The 18,386-nt window shown below is 39.5% G+C and overlaps 1 protein-coding gene across 2 annotated transcripts in view; it reads right to left on the minus strand.

The window, feature by feature from the left end:
- Positions 1–499: 499 nt before the first annotated feature.
- LOC126354844 (uncharacterized) overlaps positions 500–18,386 on the minus strand; it is a 62,115-nt gene continuing 44,228 nt past the window's right edge. For both annotated transcript variants that reach the window (XM_050004824.1, XM_050004825.1), the window contains one exon: positions 500–2,120. In XM_050004824.1, the coding sequence (XP_049860781.1) occupies positions 1,894–2,120 (227 nt within the window). In that variant the 3' untranslated portion in view covers positions 500–1,893. The remainder of the gene's footprint in view (positions 2,121–18,386) is intronic.

The following is an 18,386-nucleotide window of genomic DNA, read 5'->3' on the forward strand; positions in this document are numbered from 1 at the left end:
AGGCAGTGGATGGCATAGCCAGGCAGCACCAGGGTAAGACGCCAGGACCGTGCAATACGCAGGAGTCCCACCACCAACATCTGCAACACTCCTTCTTGAGGCGTGTTAATGGCCCGCCATCGCATATGAGGCAGAAGGGCCTGCAGTGTAGCATGTATAAAGATACAAACTGGACATGAACCCAACACTTCGCCTGAAGATGATGAGTGGGGAACCTTGTCAAAACACTGTCATAGAATGACGATTTGACTCAGCTGATAACCTGAGAAGATTTCCATGATCGAAATTTGTCAAGATAACTTGCATTCTGATATAGTTAGCTACATTTTAATACAGATACAAACCATAATGGAACTTGCTATCTTTCACTTGCAACAACCATTACCAATTGCAAATGTCATAACAATTGCTCGAAAAATGGAAGTAACAGCCAAATATACATTCAGATTCATAGTCCGTCTCTTCTGTGATCAACCAACAAGCTGTTTCCTGTATGGTGTACTAATAAGCCATTATTTATTGCTAGCTTAGTTCTGTCTACATTATGGGTCCAGGAAGCAGGTTTTAAAATTACTGTGTATGACATGACACCATTAAATTTCATTAAAATTGTTTTATGGTCTCAAAGCCACAAAAAGCAATGCAGTAGGCTTCAGCAAACATACTACACATATATCTGACAGAAAGTGACATCAAACTGTACTCTCACAACACATAATTCCAAAACTGAGAATGGATGTAGACAGCAGGAATATCTGCAACTTCTCATTTACTTTACATAAATGTCATGTAGAAAGGGCAGAGAGCATTTATAATCCAAAAAAAATTAATCATAAAATAAATATAACAGGCACAACAAAAACACTGGAGATGTACTGAAGTACATGTTCACAGCACACAATTTTGCTCTCAACAAATTATGCATGAAGTTATTTAACAGTTTTTTTTACATGGCTTATCTTGAAAGTAATGGATTACTTTGAAATGGAGCAGCATCAAAAAAGAACTCCGAAATACAGTTACAATTCTTAACACTTAACAATTTGGGTATGACCTGTAGTTCTTTTGTTCCCTCAATGAGAACTATTTGGTAGTAACAATATTTGATGCCCTATATAACTGCAAGCAATGATTTAGAATATATACATAATTTCATATAATTTTGCAAGTGAAAACATTTGTTAAAATCTTATATTCTAGTGATAATCATATCTCATTATCTCCATTTAATAAAACACATTTCTGACCAGAACATAATTTTGTAGGAACTACAGCCACATCAAATAATTGCATTCTTTAAACACATCTTAAGATGTCACACAGGTGTAATATAAATTTAAAGTTTACAAAATGCAAGAATGCAGCTAGAAATAGACTCATCATTTGAACACACATAAGTAATCTGAAATTTTGACTGTACCATAGTTTATAACATTAATTACAATTTATTCTTGGGAATATATTATTTAACTTTATCCTATTATGTGCAGAGGAGACATTTCTGCTTTGACATAATTTTTCAGGGTATCTGAGCAATTACAGAAAAAATGTTCAGATGATATGCAGTGAATATATACCTGCAAATTAGTCTTTTATCATATTAATACTTCAAGTAAGGACATCAACTCCTGCTGATGTTCTCTTCAGTCTTTTAAAGCAAAATATTGTTTACACATAATGTGGACCCCTTCAATGAGATGCGTCACAGAAGGACATTGCAACTTAACGGCAAATATGTGGCACATGCTTACGATCACTGGGTTCAATACAAACTTTGTGCTGATCACAATGTGTAATTTTTTATATGATTAAAAGTGTAGCAACAAAGGACAAGGCAGTAGAGCAACCACAAATGTGGAGGAAATTCTTGATAACTGTGTCTGTTTCATCTCCTTATGCACCAGACATTGTATCTGTAGTGTTTGAATCTGCAACACTTACTTCAGTGTCTAGTGTGGCTTTTCTAAAGAAAACGTCATGCCCTTGATAGATGTAGCAAGATTCATCAAAGTGGAAATGAAGCCCTAAAACAATGTTGAAAGCTGATCCGTCATACCGATGGCAGCCCGTGTAACGGTACTGAGGCTTCTTGTTGAACCGGCAGCCTGCTGACTGTGCTCCTGAAACAACAACAACAAAAAAAAGTTTTGTACTGCAACTGATTGACAAACCCTGCTTGTAGCACTGCTTGTCAAAACTGCAACAATATTAAGTAAACAGAAAGCAGTATCAAATTTATGGGAAATACTAAATAGGATATGACACGTGCAAGATTAAAATTACAGACAAATAGCAGTTTGTGTGTGTGTGTGTGTGTGTGTGTGTGTGTGTGTGTGTGTGTGAGAGAGAGAGAGAGAGAGAGAGAGAGAGAGAGATGGGCAGGGGAAGTCTAAACCTGCTGTCCAAAATGATTTAGTACAAAGTGTGATAGGTACGGTTTGTGATGTTGAGTAATTTAAAAATCATAGTGCCCAACCAGATTGTAAACTACTGGCAGTCTCATGCCACTGTTTCAGGATTGCCACAAGTTTCCCCAAGTGAAATTCCCTGATTTCCAGACAAGCCTTAGAATTTTTCCCTAACAAATTTTGAGATCTCAAGGGTAAGTCTTTACAGCTGCAAATGGTATGTGTGTTTCATTAAGACCCCTGATGTTATTTTAATCCAATAAAACGAAACACATTTGGTGACAAAAATACACACTTCCTTGGAGTTGCAAGACAGACTTAAAATATTTCAAGAGACATTTCAGAAATAACCTCAGAAAAATGCAGGCCTCTTGAAAGAAGTATATAAGGTGGCGAAGAATTGTGTAAACCAACAGTGTAGGTGATGTCAATAAAATCCGGTTCTACTATGTTTGTTATTGTCGGTTATTAACCACTGCGTTATATCTGTTATTTTACAAGTATCTTGTGATTTTTCTTTACAGAAATATGTGAGTATATAGTGTACAAATGTCAACATCCATACTTTCTAATGCACAAACTACTTTTTAAGTGCCAAAATATACTACAACAAATAAAATGTCTATATAACACCACACTGTACAATGTACTTGTGGTGAGACAGTCGCAATTCCTGAAATCCATTGGCTGTGGCCTCTGGCCTGCCGCGGAGCACCACAGTCCTGGGTCCTCGTGTAAACCATGAAAATTCGCTGGGATTATGCTACACTCAAACAGACCTGGCCTGCGGGCATATTGTTGAGACTAGATCCAACGGGCAGGGCCTAAACATTAGTGGGAACTGAGTGGCTTCAGATCGGTACGCCTGATCCATTACAGATACCCACAGAAATGGACTGCAGTTTTGGCTCATCGCGAAAATCCAGTCACGTCGCCCGCTATTTACAAGCCGCAGACAGCATGTCGATGAAATTAGACCACGGTGATCAATCAGTGCAACAAACTTGCATGAATACTCTGAGAATCAATAATAATGAGTATAGGTAGCAACTCACTGTAAAGATGATTGCTAAGCCACAGACAGGCACATAGAAAAGACAATCACACTCTCACAATTAAATTTTCAGTCCTAGCTTTTTTCATAAAACGAGAGCACACACATAGTCACATAATCACTCTCATACAACTCATGCACTCATGACCACTGTCTCCAGCCACTGTGTCTAATCTCAGAATCAGATCCAAGCAAATCACTCTTTGTGCCTCCTGCCTCTCATCAGGAGCTGCTAGGCTATTGGCAAGACATGGTGGCAGCACTGACTGCAAGTTGGGGGAAGTGGTAGGAAGGGGAAAAGCATGTACTCAGAGCTGCATCGACGCAGCAATGATGCACGACGCCTCAGAAAACAACCATTTCATCTACTGGGACACAAAAACGAGATTTTTCCAGTCCTCCCCCCCCCCTCCACTCCCCAATTTCCCTGATGTGTTTGAAAGTCCCTGATATACCCCGGTTTCGAACCTGTGGCAACCCTGTATTTACAGCAGTTGACTCCCTTTGATGCTCTTTCATTTGTCAGAGCCTGCACTGGTATTCTGTGAATGCAAATTCTCTTGGCCTTTTCCAGCTTTGGTGGATGTGAAGGCCACGGATGCTCTAATGAACTGAGTACTGAACCCCAAGAGGTTAATTAAACTGAAACTGCCATTCCTGTTTATAGGTTTTCTGAGGCAGTGCTCAATGAGAGGTAATCTGCTTGGTTTTTTCAGTCATGTCTGTCATTGATGCTCCTAGCATCTCTCCTCAACTGTTCCAATAGTCTGTCGCACATATCTTTCCAGATCTTGTGCGAACATATGGTAGGTAAGCAATTTTTGGCTTCTCTTCCTCGATATCAGTCTCTGCTCTTACCTCAGGTGTTCTTTATTCTGACTGCTTCACTTGCTCAATTTGATGATACAAGTACCCAGTCCTTTTGAACAATATTCACAACTGTTGCAATTCATTCGGGAGGCTCCCCATATCTGAAAGTGGTCAAGTTCTATTAGTACAGAGCACCAAATTTCTTTTTAACAGATGGTGATGACTCGATGCGTGACGATGAGGTAGTGTGCGTAGGTTTTCTATATACACTGTGACCCAGGGATCTGCCCATTCTTCTCTTACCTAACATGTAAAGTGCAAGCTCTGAAAAACAAAGGAGCATCAAAGGGCACAGTGGATGTAAGGAATCGAACTGCACTACAAACAGTGGCATGAGACCGACAACAGTTCAAAATCTGTTTGGTGCCCAGGCAGCAAGTACTTAAAACAGCAAAGCTCCCAGTACCTGAAGAAGGAAGCTCAGTCAGTTGCCAAAGTATTGTGCATAAAATCAAAACAACTCAGGAGAACACCTGGAAGGACACTATTAATCAATGGTGCAGAGAAAACTTAAGGATTCACCATTTTGCTCTACAGGTAGATGACGTTCCAGAACACATGAGTTGGATAGTCTCCACCAAAAAAATGGCTGACTTCTCAGTATGTTGATCTTCCTAACAAGGTGTCAAGATGAGCAAGTTGTACCTATGTTGGTTAAAGTCAAACATCACGTTAACATGCCAGTGGCAAATAGGATTATGTACTATGTAAGCCTGGCTATTGCGCAAGAGAAAATTCGTGACACCCAGCAAATGCTAGATGTTACTTCTGAAGAGCTTCTTCACCTTCATCTTTACATGTCGACTCACCACTGCACATTCTTGGGAATGGGTTGACATTATGAAATGCTCACAAGCAGAATCAATGCAGTTGGAAACATCTGCAAGCCAGGAAGCAAAATTCGATCACTTGTGCAAAAAGACAAGACAAGATCCAAAGAGCCACACTGTAATTAATCTCACTGACAAACATTTGGACAAGGAAACATAATTTTGTGTGGCTCACGGGCCTGCTGCAAATCTTTCTACAGGGTGCCACTTCGGCGACTTGCTTGTCCCTAACCTACCCCAGTTATCCAACTGCAAAAAGGGGGCCTAAAATTTTGCACAGAATCTGAAGCAAGTGTTGTTTCTGTCAACTCCTTGCACCATTGAGAAAAGAAGGCTAGGTTAAAACGAAGAAAGATGTTAGCAGTCAGACTGAGGTTTGATCCCGTGATAGACCACCAGTTTCTGATGAGTGAGTTTGTGAGTATCAAAATATGTGACAGACACATATGGCTGTATCTTTTGATTGCATTGACTTTGAAGCTTGAATTATTTACACTGCCAATGGACAGTAGAGCTTAGTATGAGAGACAAATTTCATCTTGATACCTATACCCGTTCCAGAGCAAATAGATGGACAGACAGTTGGCTGGATGGACAAACAGAGGGACAACATCAACATCAGCTGCAGCGGCAGCAAAAGGCGATATGTTTTGGATTTTTTTTCCTTTACTTCTAGTATGAAACCTTGCTTCTTATCAAATTTTGAGATTCTAGATCAATGAAAAGTACCCTATAGGTTCTTGATGAGTGCAAGTATCAAAATATGTGACACAAATGGCCATATTTTTTTATTGAATTGACTTAGAAGCTTACATTTTTTTCACAGCCCAGTGACAGTACACCTTAGTATGTGACATCAATTTTAAATTGATACCTCTTTCTCTTCCTAAGGAAAAGGTCACACTGACTAAGTGATCCTATAAGGGTTTCGTTTTTACCAATTCAGATACAGAACCCAAAAATGCTATCAATATCAGATTATATTAACTCATTGGAACATGTTGTACAAGGTCATTCAATAAGTTCTTAGAAAATCCAAGTGTTTGTGCTCATAATATCAAAACAGTTTGCTGGTAGTATATGTCAACTCCTGCTAGAGGGGTGGTAAAGGTGCAGCCTTATCCATCACATGGTTTCATTGTCCCAGTAGACTGAAGCAACAAGCCCGTGTTTATTGTGCAACGTGGAAAATAGTGATTGAACACTTCTATTAAAAAGGCTTGATGCTAAAAACAAATCAAAGCTGAGTTAGATGAAGTTCATGGCACCTCTACTTCTGTGTTTGCAACTGTTTACAATTGGGTAAATGAGTTGAAATGTGGCCTTACAGCCACAAAAGATGAACCGTGTTCAGGTATCTGGTGGAATTGACCACCCTCAAAATGACTGACAAGTTACATGATGTGGTCAGAGTGAGTGACAAATCAAAGTCTGAGAAGTAGTTGAACTCATAGGCACATTGCAAGCGACACTATTTCAATTTTGTGCAAAAAAATTGGGTGTGAAAAAAATCTTGGCCACATTTGCTTTCAGCAGAGAATAAAGGCAATCATGTGATCAACGGTGAGGCTGTTTGGAAACTTTTCCATTGAAATGCTGCTGTGGTTCTGGCACCTGATAAACGGCTGCGGATGAAACACGGATACATAACTATACTACAGAGATTAACGAACAACCAAAACAGTGGGGTTTTGAAAGCAAACAGGCTCCAAAAAAGACAAATATGGTGAAATTGGCTGCAAGGTGATGGCCACAGTTTTTTGGGATGGACATGGAATCACCTACATCAATTACTTGATGAATGGACAAACACTAACTAGGCATTATTATGCATCATTAACGCACTGGTTGAGCGAACATATCACAGAAATTATCCTCACTGGAAAAAGGAAAGATCACAGTGCACGGGTACACACCTGTGCAGTTTCGATGGCCAAAATTATGGAATAAAAGACTGAATTATTGCAACAGCCACCGTATTCACTAGAATTGATTCCCAGTGATTTCTTTGTATTTCCTAACTTGAAAAAAAATGACCTAATTGTCAACTGTTCACAGTGAACAAGGATGTCATTGCCTAAACAGATATCTATTTCAAAAATCATAATTTTTGAATGACTTAAAAGTTGGAGCAACACTTGGAAAAGTGTACACAGTTAAAAGGGGATTACGTTAAGAAAGTACAATTCCTGACAATCTGTTTTTCTATCTTTTTCTAAGGACTAGATTCTCTCCCACTGGAAGCAGCAAAAGAGGTTCCACACAAAATCTTCGAGTTCAAGCATCTCCTAGGGGAAAGAGTAGTACTGAGAAATCTGTAGGAGGACAATGAAACTGCAGTTACACCAGCTGACAAGACAATGTTATGGTCCTAATGTCAAGTGTGGACCCAATAAAAACATCTTCAATCTTTTGAATAACATTGCATACAGTCATATAGATGTGACCCAACAGATAAAGGCGAAAGGGAGACCACAAGCCTTCTCAGTAAGTCAGGCTTGCCACATATCATCATTAAGGATCTTAAAACATCTGCAGCATCACTAAGGCACAAAAGGAAAGAATTTATCTATGATCAATAGTTAGTCATGTTGGCACACCTCCACACCAGATGACAAAATACCTAAAACACATTCTCAGCGAATATGTGGGGAAGTGTGAACACCACATCTGCAACTCCACTGACTGTGTACCACCTAAGTCAACTGCATCTCCAAGATAAATATATTATGGTCAGTTTCGATACAGTCATGCCTTTTATATGAGAGTTTCACTTTTAGATTACTTGGAACTGACTGTGGAAATGTTTGACGAATGTTATACAAAACTTTTCAGTCACATTTTTACACCTAGTTATTTCCAATTTGACAGAAAATTTTATGAACTAACCACTGGCTTGGTAATGAGTAGTTTGTTACCACCAACCATGGTTAACTTATACATGGAACACTTTGAAGAAAAGGCACTGGAATCCACTTAGTTGAAACAACACATTTCTAATGCTACGTGGCAGACATGATCGTAGTGTGGCCACACGAGTGGAAAAGCTTCAAGGGTTCCCAGAAAATTTAAACTCCATCTACCAAAATGTAAACTTCACACTTGAACTTGAGAAAGAAGGCCAACTACATTTCCTCAACATGTTAGTTAAGAGAAGAAAGGACAGATCCCTGGGTCACAGCATATGTATAAAACTTACACACACTGACCTTTATCTCCACAGCTCATGCAGTCACCTTCTGTCAGAGAGAAATTCAGTGCTAATGACTCTGATCACAGAGCTTGAACTCTTTCAGATAAGGAGAACCTTGCCCAATAATTACAACACCTAAGACTAATGTTCTGAAGGAATGCATACTCATATCATCAAACTGAACAGGCAATGAAGTCAAAATCAAGAACTTCTGAGAAAGAGGTTGAGGTTGAGACAGAGACCAAGGAAGAGGTGCTAAAAATTGTTTATCTACCTTATGCTTGCCCAATGCCTGGAAAGATCAGTAACCTCCTACAGAAACATGGCATCCAGTGCATTTTGCTTCCTTCAACTAAGATAAAAAATATTCATTGTATTGTTAGATACAATCTGTGTCTCCAAAAGCCAGGTGTGTATCTATTCCATGCGAATGTGGCATGTCTTACATAGGGCAGACTATCAGGACAGTTGAGGAGGGATAGAAGGAACATCAGCGACATACCCAACTAAAACAACCAAGCAAATCAGACACATAATTAAGTGGCCTATCACAATAAAGAAAATAGAAATTCTAATAAATAACACTTTGGCTCAGGAACTTACTTTATTAAAATCTAACCACTCATCACATTCACTAGAGTCTGAAAACACTGGGAGAAAATGTGTTTCAAGAAATATATCAGTACAAGCTCTGAAAAACAAAGGAGCATCACAGGGCATGGCAGGTGTCGGGAATCATACTCGCTACAAACAGTAGCATGAGTGTAAAGTAGATCACAGTCTGGTTGGAGTTCAGGAAGCGAGTATACATAACAGCAAAACTCGCAGTACCTGAAGGAGCTGGCTGGATCAACTGTTAAAATATTGTGTGTAAAATGGAAACTACAACTTGGCAGAACATCCAGAAGCACATTATTAAACAATCGTGCTGAGAAAATCTGAGATTGCAGTTTAAAAACAACTTTGGCTCTTTAATTAGTCATTCTTTACATAAGATTTCTGCAAGTTTACATACTTTCTCTAAAAATGTACAACTTGTTGTATGGTACAATTGTTGGTAGTCCTCCAGAGTTTGCCTCTGAAAAATGGTTCTCACTGCAGCAGCCAACTCATCACTTCTCATAAAGTGTTGTCCTCACAGTGATTCCTTCAGTTTCGGGAAGAGGAAGTGATCTATGGTTGCCAGACCCAGTGAACAGGTTGAATGTGGTGAGATATCAAAGCCTACATGTGAACAAGCGTTACCGTTCCTTGAGCAGTACGAGCGGGTGTATTGATGTGCAGTTGTTGCACACTCTTTGCAACCAATATGCTTGATCTCTAGTCAGAGGATTTCAGTAATACTGTAACGTGATGACCTGTACCTTTATTATAATAATGTGATGGTAACTCTTCAACAACCTAGATGGCAGACGGCATAACCTTCTTTGAAAACAAGGCTGTTTCTTTTCCTTCTTCATTGGAGCAAAATCTGGATGTTTCCACTGTATGCTACTATCATTCATTTCTGAAAGTATATCTGCCTGACAACTTCTTTTATATCATAGAAGAAAGTGTGTGTTTGTGTGTTTTAGGAGAAAGAGAGAGATTGCAAATAGTTAAGTATGTAATTCGGTTAAAATTAGTTGCAACTTTTAATGCTTGCCTCACCAGAGAGCACATGATGCCGCTGCCCAGGTAACGCCAATGGCGATCCAGCTTTACGCTGCAAGCAGTTTGGTGGGTAAAGCAGGCCTGTTGCCACACTGTGGATTAACACTACAATGTAATGCTGTCCATTAGATGCACCTACGCATATTAGCTCTTGTTGTAAAGTGATACTTTTCTGGTGCTGAAATGTTCTGCAGTAATCACGTATTGAACTAGTGTTTTGTGTTTGAGTCGCATTTTATAAAACAGTGTACCACATCTGAATAAAAATGGTTGTCCAAGAACCCGTACACTGGGTGTGAAGATAATGTTTTTCTGCATAATATTCCTCCGAATTTGACAATAGTAATGAGCAATGTGACATACTATGTCCGATGTGATAGATAAAGCTTCAACAATGCATGGGGAAAAGCGAATATTTTGTGCTGGGTACAAAGAAATGCTCTGTTGGATAAAGGTGATCATAACTTGTGTAAGGCAGAGTTAAAAGGACTTTTGTACAGGCTAAAACCTCTACACTGCTAGGTCAACGTACTGGCTGATGCTAAAGGGCATAGTTTAACCAGGCTTCCTCCATGTCATGCTCATTTAAATCCGACTGAGAATATATGAGCCTAGGTGAAAAGTAAAGTGGCTGAGATATGTATTCATGTAATGCAGTTGAAATTGTGACAGAATCCTAAAACAGTTCTCAGTATCAAAATAAACTTGCAGGTTCTTCACTTATATTGTTGCAAAACCCACAGCAAATCTCATTTCACCAGCTATTGATGGTCCTTAAATGAAACATTATTTCACCAAAAAAACTGTAGTTGCTTGAATATCATGTTAGATATGGAGGTTTTGCATATCACTCACATGTCAAAATATTCTCCTCTTTGCACAGTAACATTTGCCAAAAACTTGATTCACTATCTCAGACCATTTATGAGATACAAGAGATTTATTAATATTTTATTCTGGCCTTTTCACTTCCGTGTTTGTGACAGAGCCCTTTACGTACGTTCCATGTTCTCGACACTGGAGAGAGATAGTGATATTCTTCTAAGTTTAAAGAATAATTCAATATGTTATCTAAATTTTATACGAAGCTACATATGATCTAACCTGTGACAAATGCAAATTGATGGCTACCCATATTTTTTGCAACAAACTCTAAGAATTTAGCACAGTAGTTTGCCTGATATTGAAATATCACATTAACTATGACCATCAATGAAATGATAGGCAGTTCATGATGAAGCTGATGAATAAAGTTATAATGTCTGCAAGAATCATAGTTTATTCCCGAATAGTTTCTTTAAAATTGTTTGAGAAAGATTATTAATATGTCAGCTTGCACAGCTTGCTGATCAGGCAGTCAAGTGAGCTCGACAGGTTCCGCGTTCAGCACCCACTGGCAACTGCGCTACCCAACATTCACTGCGTACCGAACTGTCAAAAGTCACAACTAATTTTAAATCCACTATAAATCAGTATATTTATCTGTTTACATATAAAAACAGATATCTGAAAAACTCATGGAAATCTCCAGCATGACGTTATATTTTTTTCTGAGACAGTTTGCTGTAATTGTAAAACTGAACTGTTACACATCCTAGTGAGAGACTGCAATTATGGTACAAGGGACATACAGAAAACTAACTAACTCAACCTGCTCAGAGAAATTACAGTGCACTCAACAGCCATTTATTGTGATCAGATAGCTGAAAAACTCATATTCCTTGTCCTTGCACTTTCACAATATTTCCATCTCAGATGCCACGATCCACTCCCTTGAAATGGTTGTTACATAATGAGACTTATTGGGTTGGCACCTGTCATGTGCAGGATATTGCCCATTAAGTCTGCAATAATATCAATCTGTCTGACAATTGTCTGGATGGTAATGCACTTATCAGACAACACCAAAGCTTTCACCTTTGCACTGATGTGCTACTTGCTGGTGCTGTCTGACCATAATGGGATGGCCTCCTACACTTTCTCATAGCGTGACATGCTGGCACACATTGGCCCCACACACATTCAACATTTCCGTCACAGATGCAAAAGACACGTCACCGGGTACACGGCCACATTACTCACCACAGCAGCCATCTTGTTTCGTTTTGTCACAGCAGCACTGTGTGATGCAAACTGAAGAGAACTGCACGAACTATAGAAAAAGAAATTGCACTTCCAATACACATACATACACTCAAAATTTCACATCATTTCTGGTCAAATGTACAAGCTTTATGAAAGGAACTCCCCTTGTACAGTTGCAGTTGGGAAGATTTGCTATTCGCACTTAATAAGGCCCACCCACTGGTGCTGCTCTGGTTGGTGAATCTCTTGCAGGTGAAGATATACGCTCAATAAATTGGACACTGAAGTCTAAATTCGTGGCAAGGATCAGCGACAGCTGACAACCCAGTAAAACTGCAGAATCTGTGGCACATATTGTAGCATTCTCTGTGTCGATGTTCATAGTTGGTAAAACGAGGGTTGACAGGTACTTAAGATGACATGGCAGAATGTGATTCTCTGACGATTTCAAATGCGCTACGAGATTACAAGCTAACCACCGAGTGGAAAATCGGGTCAAATTGCAAAAGAACTGCTAAGAACAGGTGAGAATCCTGACTGTAAAGAATACTGCTGCCCAGTTCAGTCGCAGCAATTCTAACTGTGTTATCAAGAAAAAAGTTAACCACCAACTCGGAAACCGAGCCACGCTGTGAATAAAATGGTGCACAACATACCACTTGATAAAATCTCTCTGCAACCAAAAGTTACTGCATTTGTACAAAAATAATATCCTATATATCCAAATTACTGCCTGTGAGACCTGTAAGAGGGCCAATACATATTTAAGTAGCTAACCAGCTTTCAAATCCATAAAAAGCTCAATAAAAGTTAACCCACTGCTAGGCACATTGTAAAAGAAAATGAACACATCCGTACTTCCCAGTGAAAAGTGTAATTAGCCACAGCAGTTTGTTTTGGGTACTATTTATCATCCTGCCACTGACTACTGCCAAAACGAGTAGAGCTGACACCGCCAGCACCCGCTACAGGCAAGTGCTTTCAATACAGTTTAGCCTGACATTTAACACAGCAGTCTTCCACCCTTCTTTCTCACAAATGCATTCAACTGCCAATAAGATGCTTGAACTGCCTCACAGAAAACATACCATGTCATGCATATGTGGCAGCCTGGTGCAGTCATATACAGGAGATTCTGTTAATTCTTAAAATATGTATCCTTAGTCCATTAAATTTCGGGCATGCAGTGAAATCAACGAAATTTCTCTCACTGATATTTCGTCCGAATATCGTCCGGCAGAATGAGTCAGAAGACTGACGACAAGGAACCAAGGGCAGCTTTATATGCACCAATGCGGCAGTATATGCCTGCTTGTTGCGGACTCTGGTCAGCAGCAAAGAGATATGCTTACACATGTATTGCCTGTGGCGAAGGTGTTCTATTCACTTATTGATGTATGTTCGATGGTGATGAAACCATGACAACCTGTCTGCATGTCCAAATTAAAACCATTATTTCTATTTGTTGTGGTTGACAGGAGAGCCAACCAGGGTTAGTAAAGGAGGCCGAAATGCACGCATTTTAGCTCACGCAGACTGGCGTGAGGTCTGGAACATGACAAGGGAATTATAATTGAGAAAAACGGAAGTAGCTGGTGGAATACTTAACTTTAATCCATTAACGGAGAACGTCGCTCTTTATGGTACATGATTCACAATATCAATAGTACGGATACTGGCGCCTTGCTAGGTCGTAGCAAATAATGTAGCTGAAGGCTATGTTAACTGTCGTCTCGGCCAATGAGAGCGTAGAAGTCAGTGAACCATCGCTAGCAAAGTCGGCTGTACAACTGGGGCGAGTGCTAGGAAGTGTCTCTAGACCTGCCGTGTGGCGGCGCTCGGTCTGCAATCACTGATAGTGGCGACACACGGATCCGACGTATACTACTGGACCGCGGCCGATTTAAAGGCTACCACCTAGCAAGTGTGTTGTCTGGCGGTGACACCACACTATTCATTAAATTACTGGCTAATCTAATCTCTATAGCTTCCTTGAAGACAGAATCCGAAAAAGGAGAGGTAGATGTTAGAATATTCACATAACTGTAGTTCATGGAATGCCCAGTATCAATACAATGTTTGGCCACAGTTGACTTGTCTGGTTGTGATAAGCGTGTGTATCTCCGCTGTTCCACACATCTCTCATGAACTGTGCCTGTTGTTTGACCTATGTATGACTTCTCACAATTTCCACAAGGAATCTGATACATATCCACCTTACAAAGCAATAAATCCTCCTTTACAGAGCTGAGTAAAGCTGCAGTCTTCGTGGGAAGCCAGAAGATCACCTTAACACAGTGTTCCTTGAGAATACGGCCTATCTTTGAGGAGAAAGCACCTACATAGAGCAAAAGTGCACTTGGTCTGAAGGAATTACTATCTTCTTCCCATCACATACCTGCATTCTAGGTTTTACATTGAATGCTCTATGAATTTGTTGTAGAGAAAATCCATTTGCTCTTGAGGTATGTGAGCTCTTCTTGCAAATTATCTTTATCGGATATACAGTGTGCCCTATGCACTAAGGTCTTACGGGCACCTATGGTCTGAAGGGTGATGGCAGTTACTGGTATGTAGATTTAGATTTTTATGTGTAGACTAGCTATACCCGGTGAACTTCATTCCGCCTCTGAAAATCTTTATATGTTATAGCTGACCCGGCAGACGTTGTTTTGCCATATAAATTATCTATTGTATATAAGAATAGTGTATACATGTAACACAACAGCTGTTGTTGGAGGGAGCTCATGACACAAACAATGATAATGACGAAAACTGTGTTGGGACTGAGAAAAGGCTTAGGGGGAAGTCCGGCAATATCGGCCACTATTAATTCTTGCATTTCTATGGTACATTGCGCAGATTTAACAATTGCAGCTGATACACGGCTCATCCATGAGCATACAAACATAGCGGCAATTTCGTGTCTAAATGAATTCGCCAGCATTATGAATAAGGCCAAGCGCACACACACCGATTTTTATTGTAAGTAAAAACATTGTACAATTAAATTCTATTAGAGGAACAAAAAAGAGATTAGGAACTTCTTTGTTCCACTAAAAGAATTTGATTGTACAATATATTTCCGTATGATAAAAATCGATTCATGTGTGCTAGGCCTAAATGTCGGTTTAGCGAATGACGCGTGCTACCTAGTTAAATTCTCGGTCTAGTTACATCAATTCAAAGAGGGATATTCGAGTCGCTGTTTTTGGTACATTTTCTTCAATTACCTATCTATCGAATAGTGAAAGATTATCACCAGTAGACAGCAGGCGTTGATAACTGATGAAGTGATAATTGATCAGTTATCGAGCGGAGTTGAAAATTATTAAATGACTAAAATCATTATTTAAAAAGAGGGGCTGATGGTAGAAGGGTGAAAATTTAGGGGTTTTTTCAATCTCACACCATAAAAAATAAAAAGTTCTGTCCAAAAAATAATAATAAATTTTTGGGGTGGACCACCCTTATCACTTAGGGGTACGAAAAATAAGATTGCAACCAATTCTCAGACCTACCAAACACATATGTAAAATTTCATCAGAATCGATTGAGCCATTTCGGAGGAGTATGGCAACTAACACTGTGACACGAGAATTTTATGTATAAGGATTTACGATATACGGAATGTCCTAATGTGCCATCAACTTTATACCGAACAACAACATGTGATACTAGCATGGACAGAATTCAAATGCTCGAGAAATCAATGTTATTCATCCATGCCGTGTGACCATACTACACATGTATAGTCCACGTATCTTCAGTTGGTTTAAAACTTGCTAAGTCCAATGCCTTGCCCTCGAAGTCTTCCATGAATAAATTAGCTACCAGAGGGGAGAGGGGGCTTCCCATAGCAATTCCATCTATCTGCTCATAAAATTCACCATTAAAATGAAAATAAGGTGACATGTTGAAATAAGGCCGTGATGTTCTCATCAAAAAGTTGGCTGATAAGATAGAAAAAGAGTCCTTTAAAGGTACTTTGGTATGTAGTGATAAAAACTAACGAGCGCCTCTGTACTATTTAGCCTGACATTGCTGAGTTTCTGAATAAAATCCATAGAATTATGAAAGTGGTGACTAGGCAGAAAAATACATTGGTGAAACAATAGGGCTTGTTATAGGCCTCAGAGACAGAGGGTCTAGACACTAATCTTTACCCATCTTGTGAACTTTAGGAGTTGATGGCACATTAGGACACACCGAATATCATAAATCTACACACAGAAATCTATATCTACATGCCGGTAGCTGCCTTCACTCTTCACAGAGCATAGGTGTCCTTAAGACCTTAGTGCATAGGGCGCACTGTATATCCGATAAAGATAGTTTGCAAGAAGAGCTCATATACCTCAAGAGCATTTTTAAAGCAAATGGATTTTCTCGACAACAAATTCATAGAGCATTCCATGTAAAACCTAGAATGCAGATATGTAATGGGAAGAAGATAGTAATTCCTTCAGATCAAGTGCACTTTTGTCCTATGTGGGTGCTCTTTCCTCGAAGATAGGCCATATTCTCGAGAAACACTGTGTTAAGGTGATTTTCTGGCCTCCCACGAAGACTGCAGCTTTACTCGGCTCTGTAAAGGAGGATTTATTGTTTTGTAAGGCAGGTGTGTATCAGACTCCTTCCAGAAATTGTGGGAAGTCATACATAGGTCAAGACAACATGCACAGTTCACGAGAGATGTGTGGAACTGCGGACATACACACGCTTATCACAGCCAGACAAGTCAGCTGTGCCCAAACACTGTATTGATACAGGGCATTCCATAAACTACAATGATGTGAAGATTCTAACATCCACCTCTTCCTTTTCAGATTCTAATTTCAAGGAAGCTATAGAGATTAGATTAGCTAATAATATAATAAAGAGAGATATTAGTTTTAATTTGCACAAAGCATGGAATCCAACTCTTGGGATAATTCAACTGCAGAGAAGTCGTCATTATGTAATCACCACCGAACATACATCAATAAGCGAATCGAACGTCCATATACCTTTGCCACAGGTGGCGCATGTGTAAGCGTATCTCTTTGCTGCTGACCAGCGTCTGTAACTCGCAGGCACGTATTGCTGTGGTGGAGGATATAAGGCCGCACTTGGCACCTTGTCGTCAGTCCTGCGACTCACTCTGAGAATGGCTGGATGATACACAGCCGAAATATCAGTGAAAGAAATTTTGTTTGCGCATCTGCACGTCTGAAATTTAATGGACTATTCATTACACCACGAAAAGTTGAAAGTCCACATGTATATCCTTAGTTTCAGAAATTTTATAATTACATATTTTGGACATAGTTGTATATCAACTACTGAGTGATAAACCGTTAAATGTTTTCTACTTCTTCTAGCATCTTGTTCATGAAATAAGCTATATCCCTTGGCGATGCTTAACTACTGTGAAGCAGGGACGTTTGATAGGACCACACTTGTTCTCTATATGTACAACTGATCTGACAGATATAATGAGCACCACTATGCAAATGTTCATTGAGGATGCTGTAGTATATTGGAAAGAATCATTGTTGAGTGACTGTCGAAGGGTACAGGATGTCTCAGACATTTTGTGTGGTGAACGACAGCTTGTTCTAAATGTGGAAAAATGTTAGTCAATACAGATAACCAGGAAAAACAATCCTGTAACCTTTGAATACACTATTAGTGGCGTGCTACTTGAGACAGTCAAACTCATTGAGTATCCAAGTGTAGGACCGTAAAGTGATATAATGGAATGAGCACATAAGGACAGAAGTAGGTAAGGTGTATGGTTGACTTTGGTTTATTCGGAGAATTTTAGGGAAGTAACAGTTCACCTGTGATGGAGACGGTGTATAGAACAGTAATGGAATCCATTCTTGAGTACAGTTCAATTATTTTGGATCCCAAACAAGTGATGTTAGAGCAAGACAGCAACCCAATTTGGAGGCATGCTGCATTTGTAACCAGCAGGTTCAATCAACATGTACACTACTGGCCATTAAAATTACTACACCAAGAAGAAATGCAGATGATAAACGGGTATTCATTGGACAAATATATTATACTAGAACTGACATGTGATTACATTTTCACGCAAATTGGGTGCATAGATCCTGAGAAACCAGAACCCAGAATAACCACCTCTGGCCGTAATAACAGCCTTGATACGCCTGGGCATTGAGTCAAACAGAGCTTGGATGGCGTGTACAGGTACAGCTGCCCTTATAGCTTTAACACGATACCACAGTTCATCAAGAGTAGTGACTGGCATATTGTGATGAGCCAACTGCTCGGCCACCATT

The sequence above is a fragment of the Schistocerca gregaria genome, chromosome 3 (genome assembly GCF_023897955.1).
Source record: "Schistocerca gregaria isolate iqSchGreg1 chromosome 3, iqSchGreg1.2, whole genome shotgun sequence".
Classification (NCBI taxonomy): domain Eukaryota; kingdom Metazoa; phylum Arthropoda; class Insecta; order Orthoptera; family Acrididae; genus Schistocerca; species Schistocerca gregaria.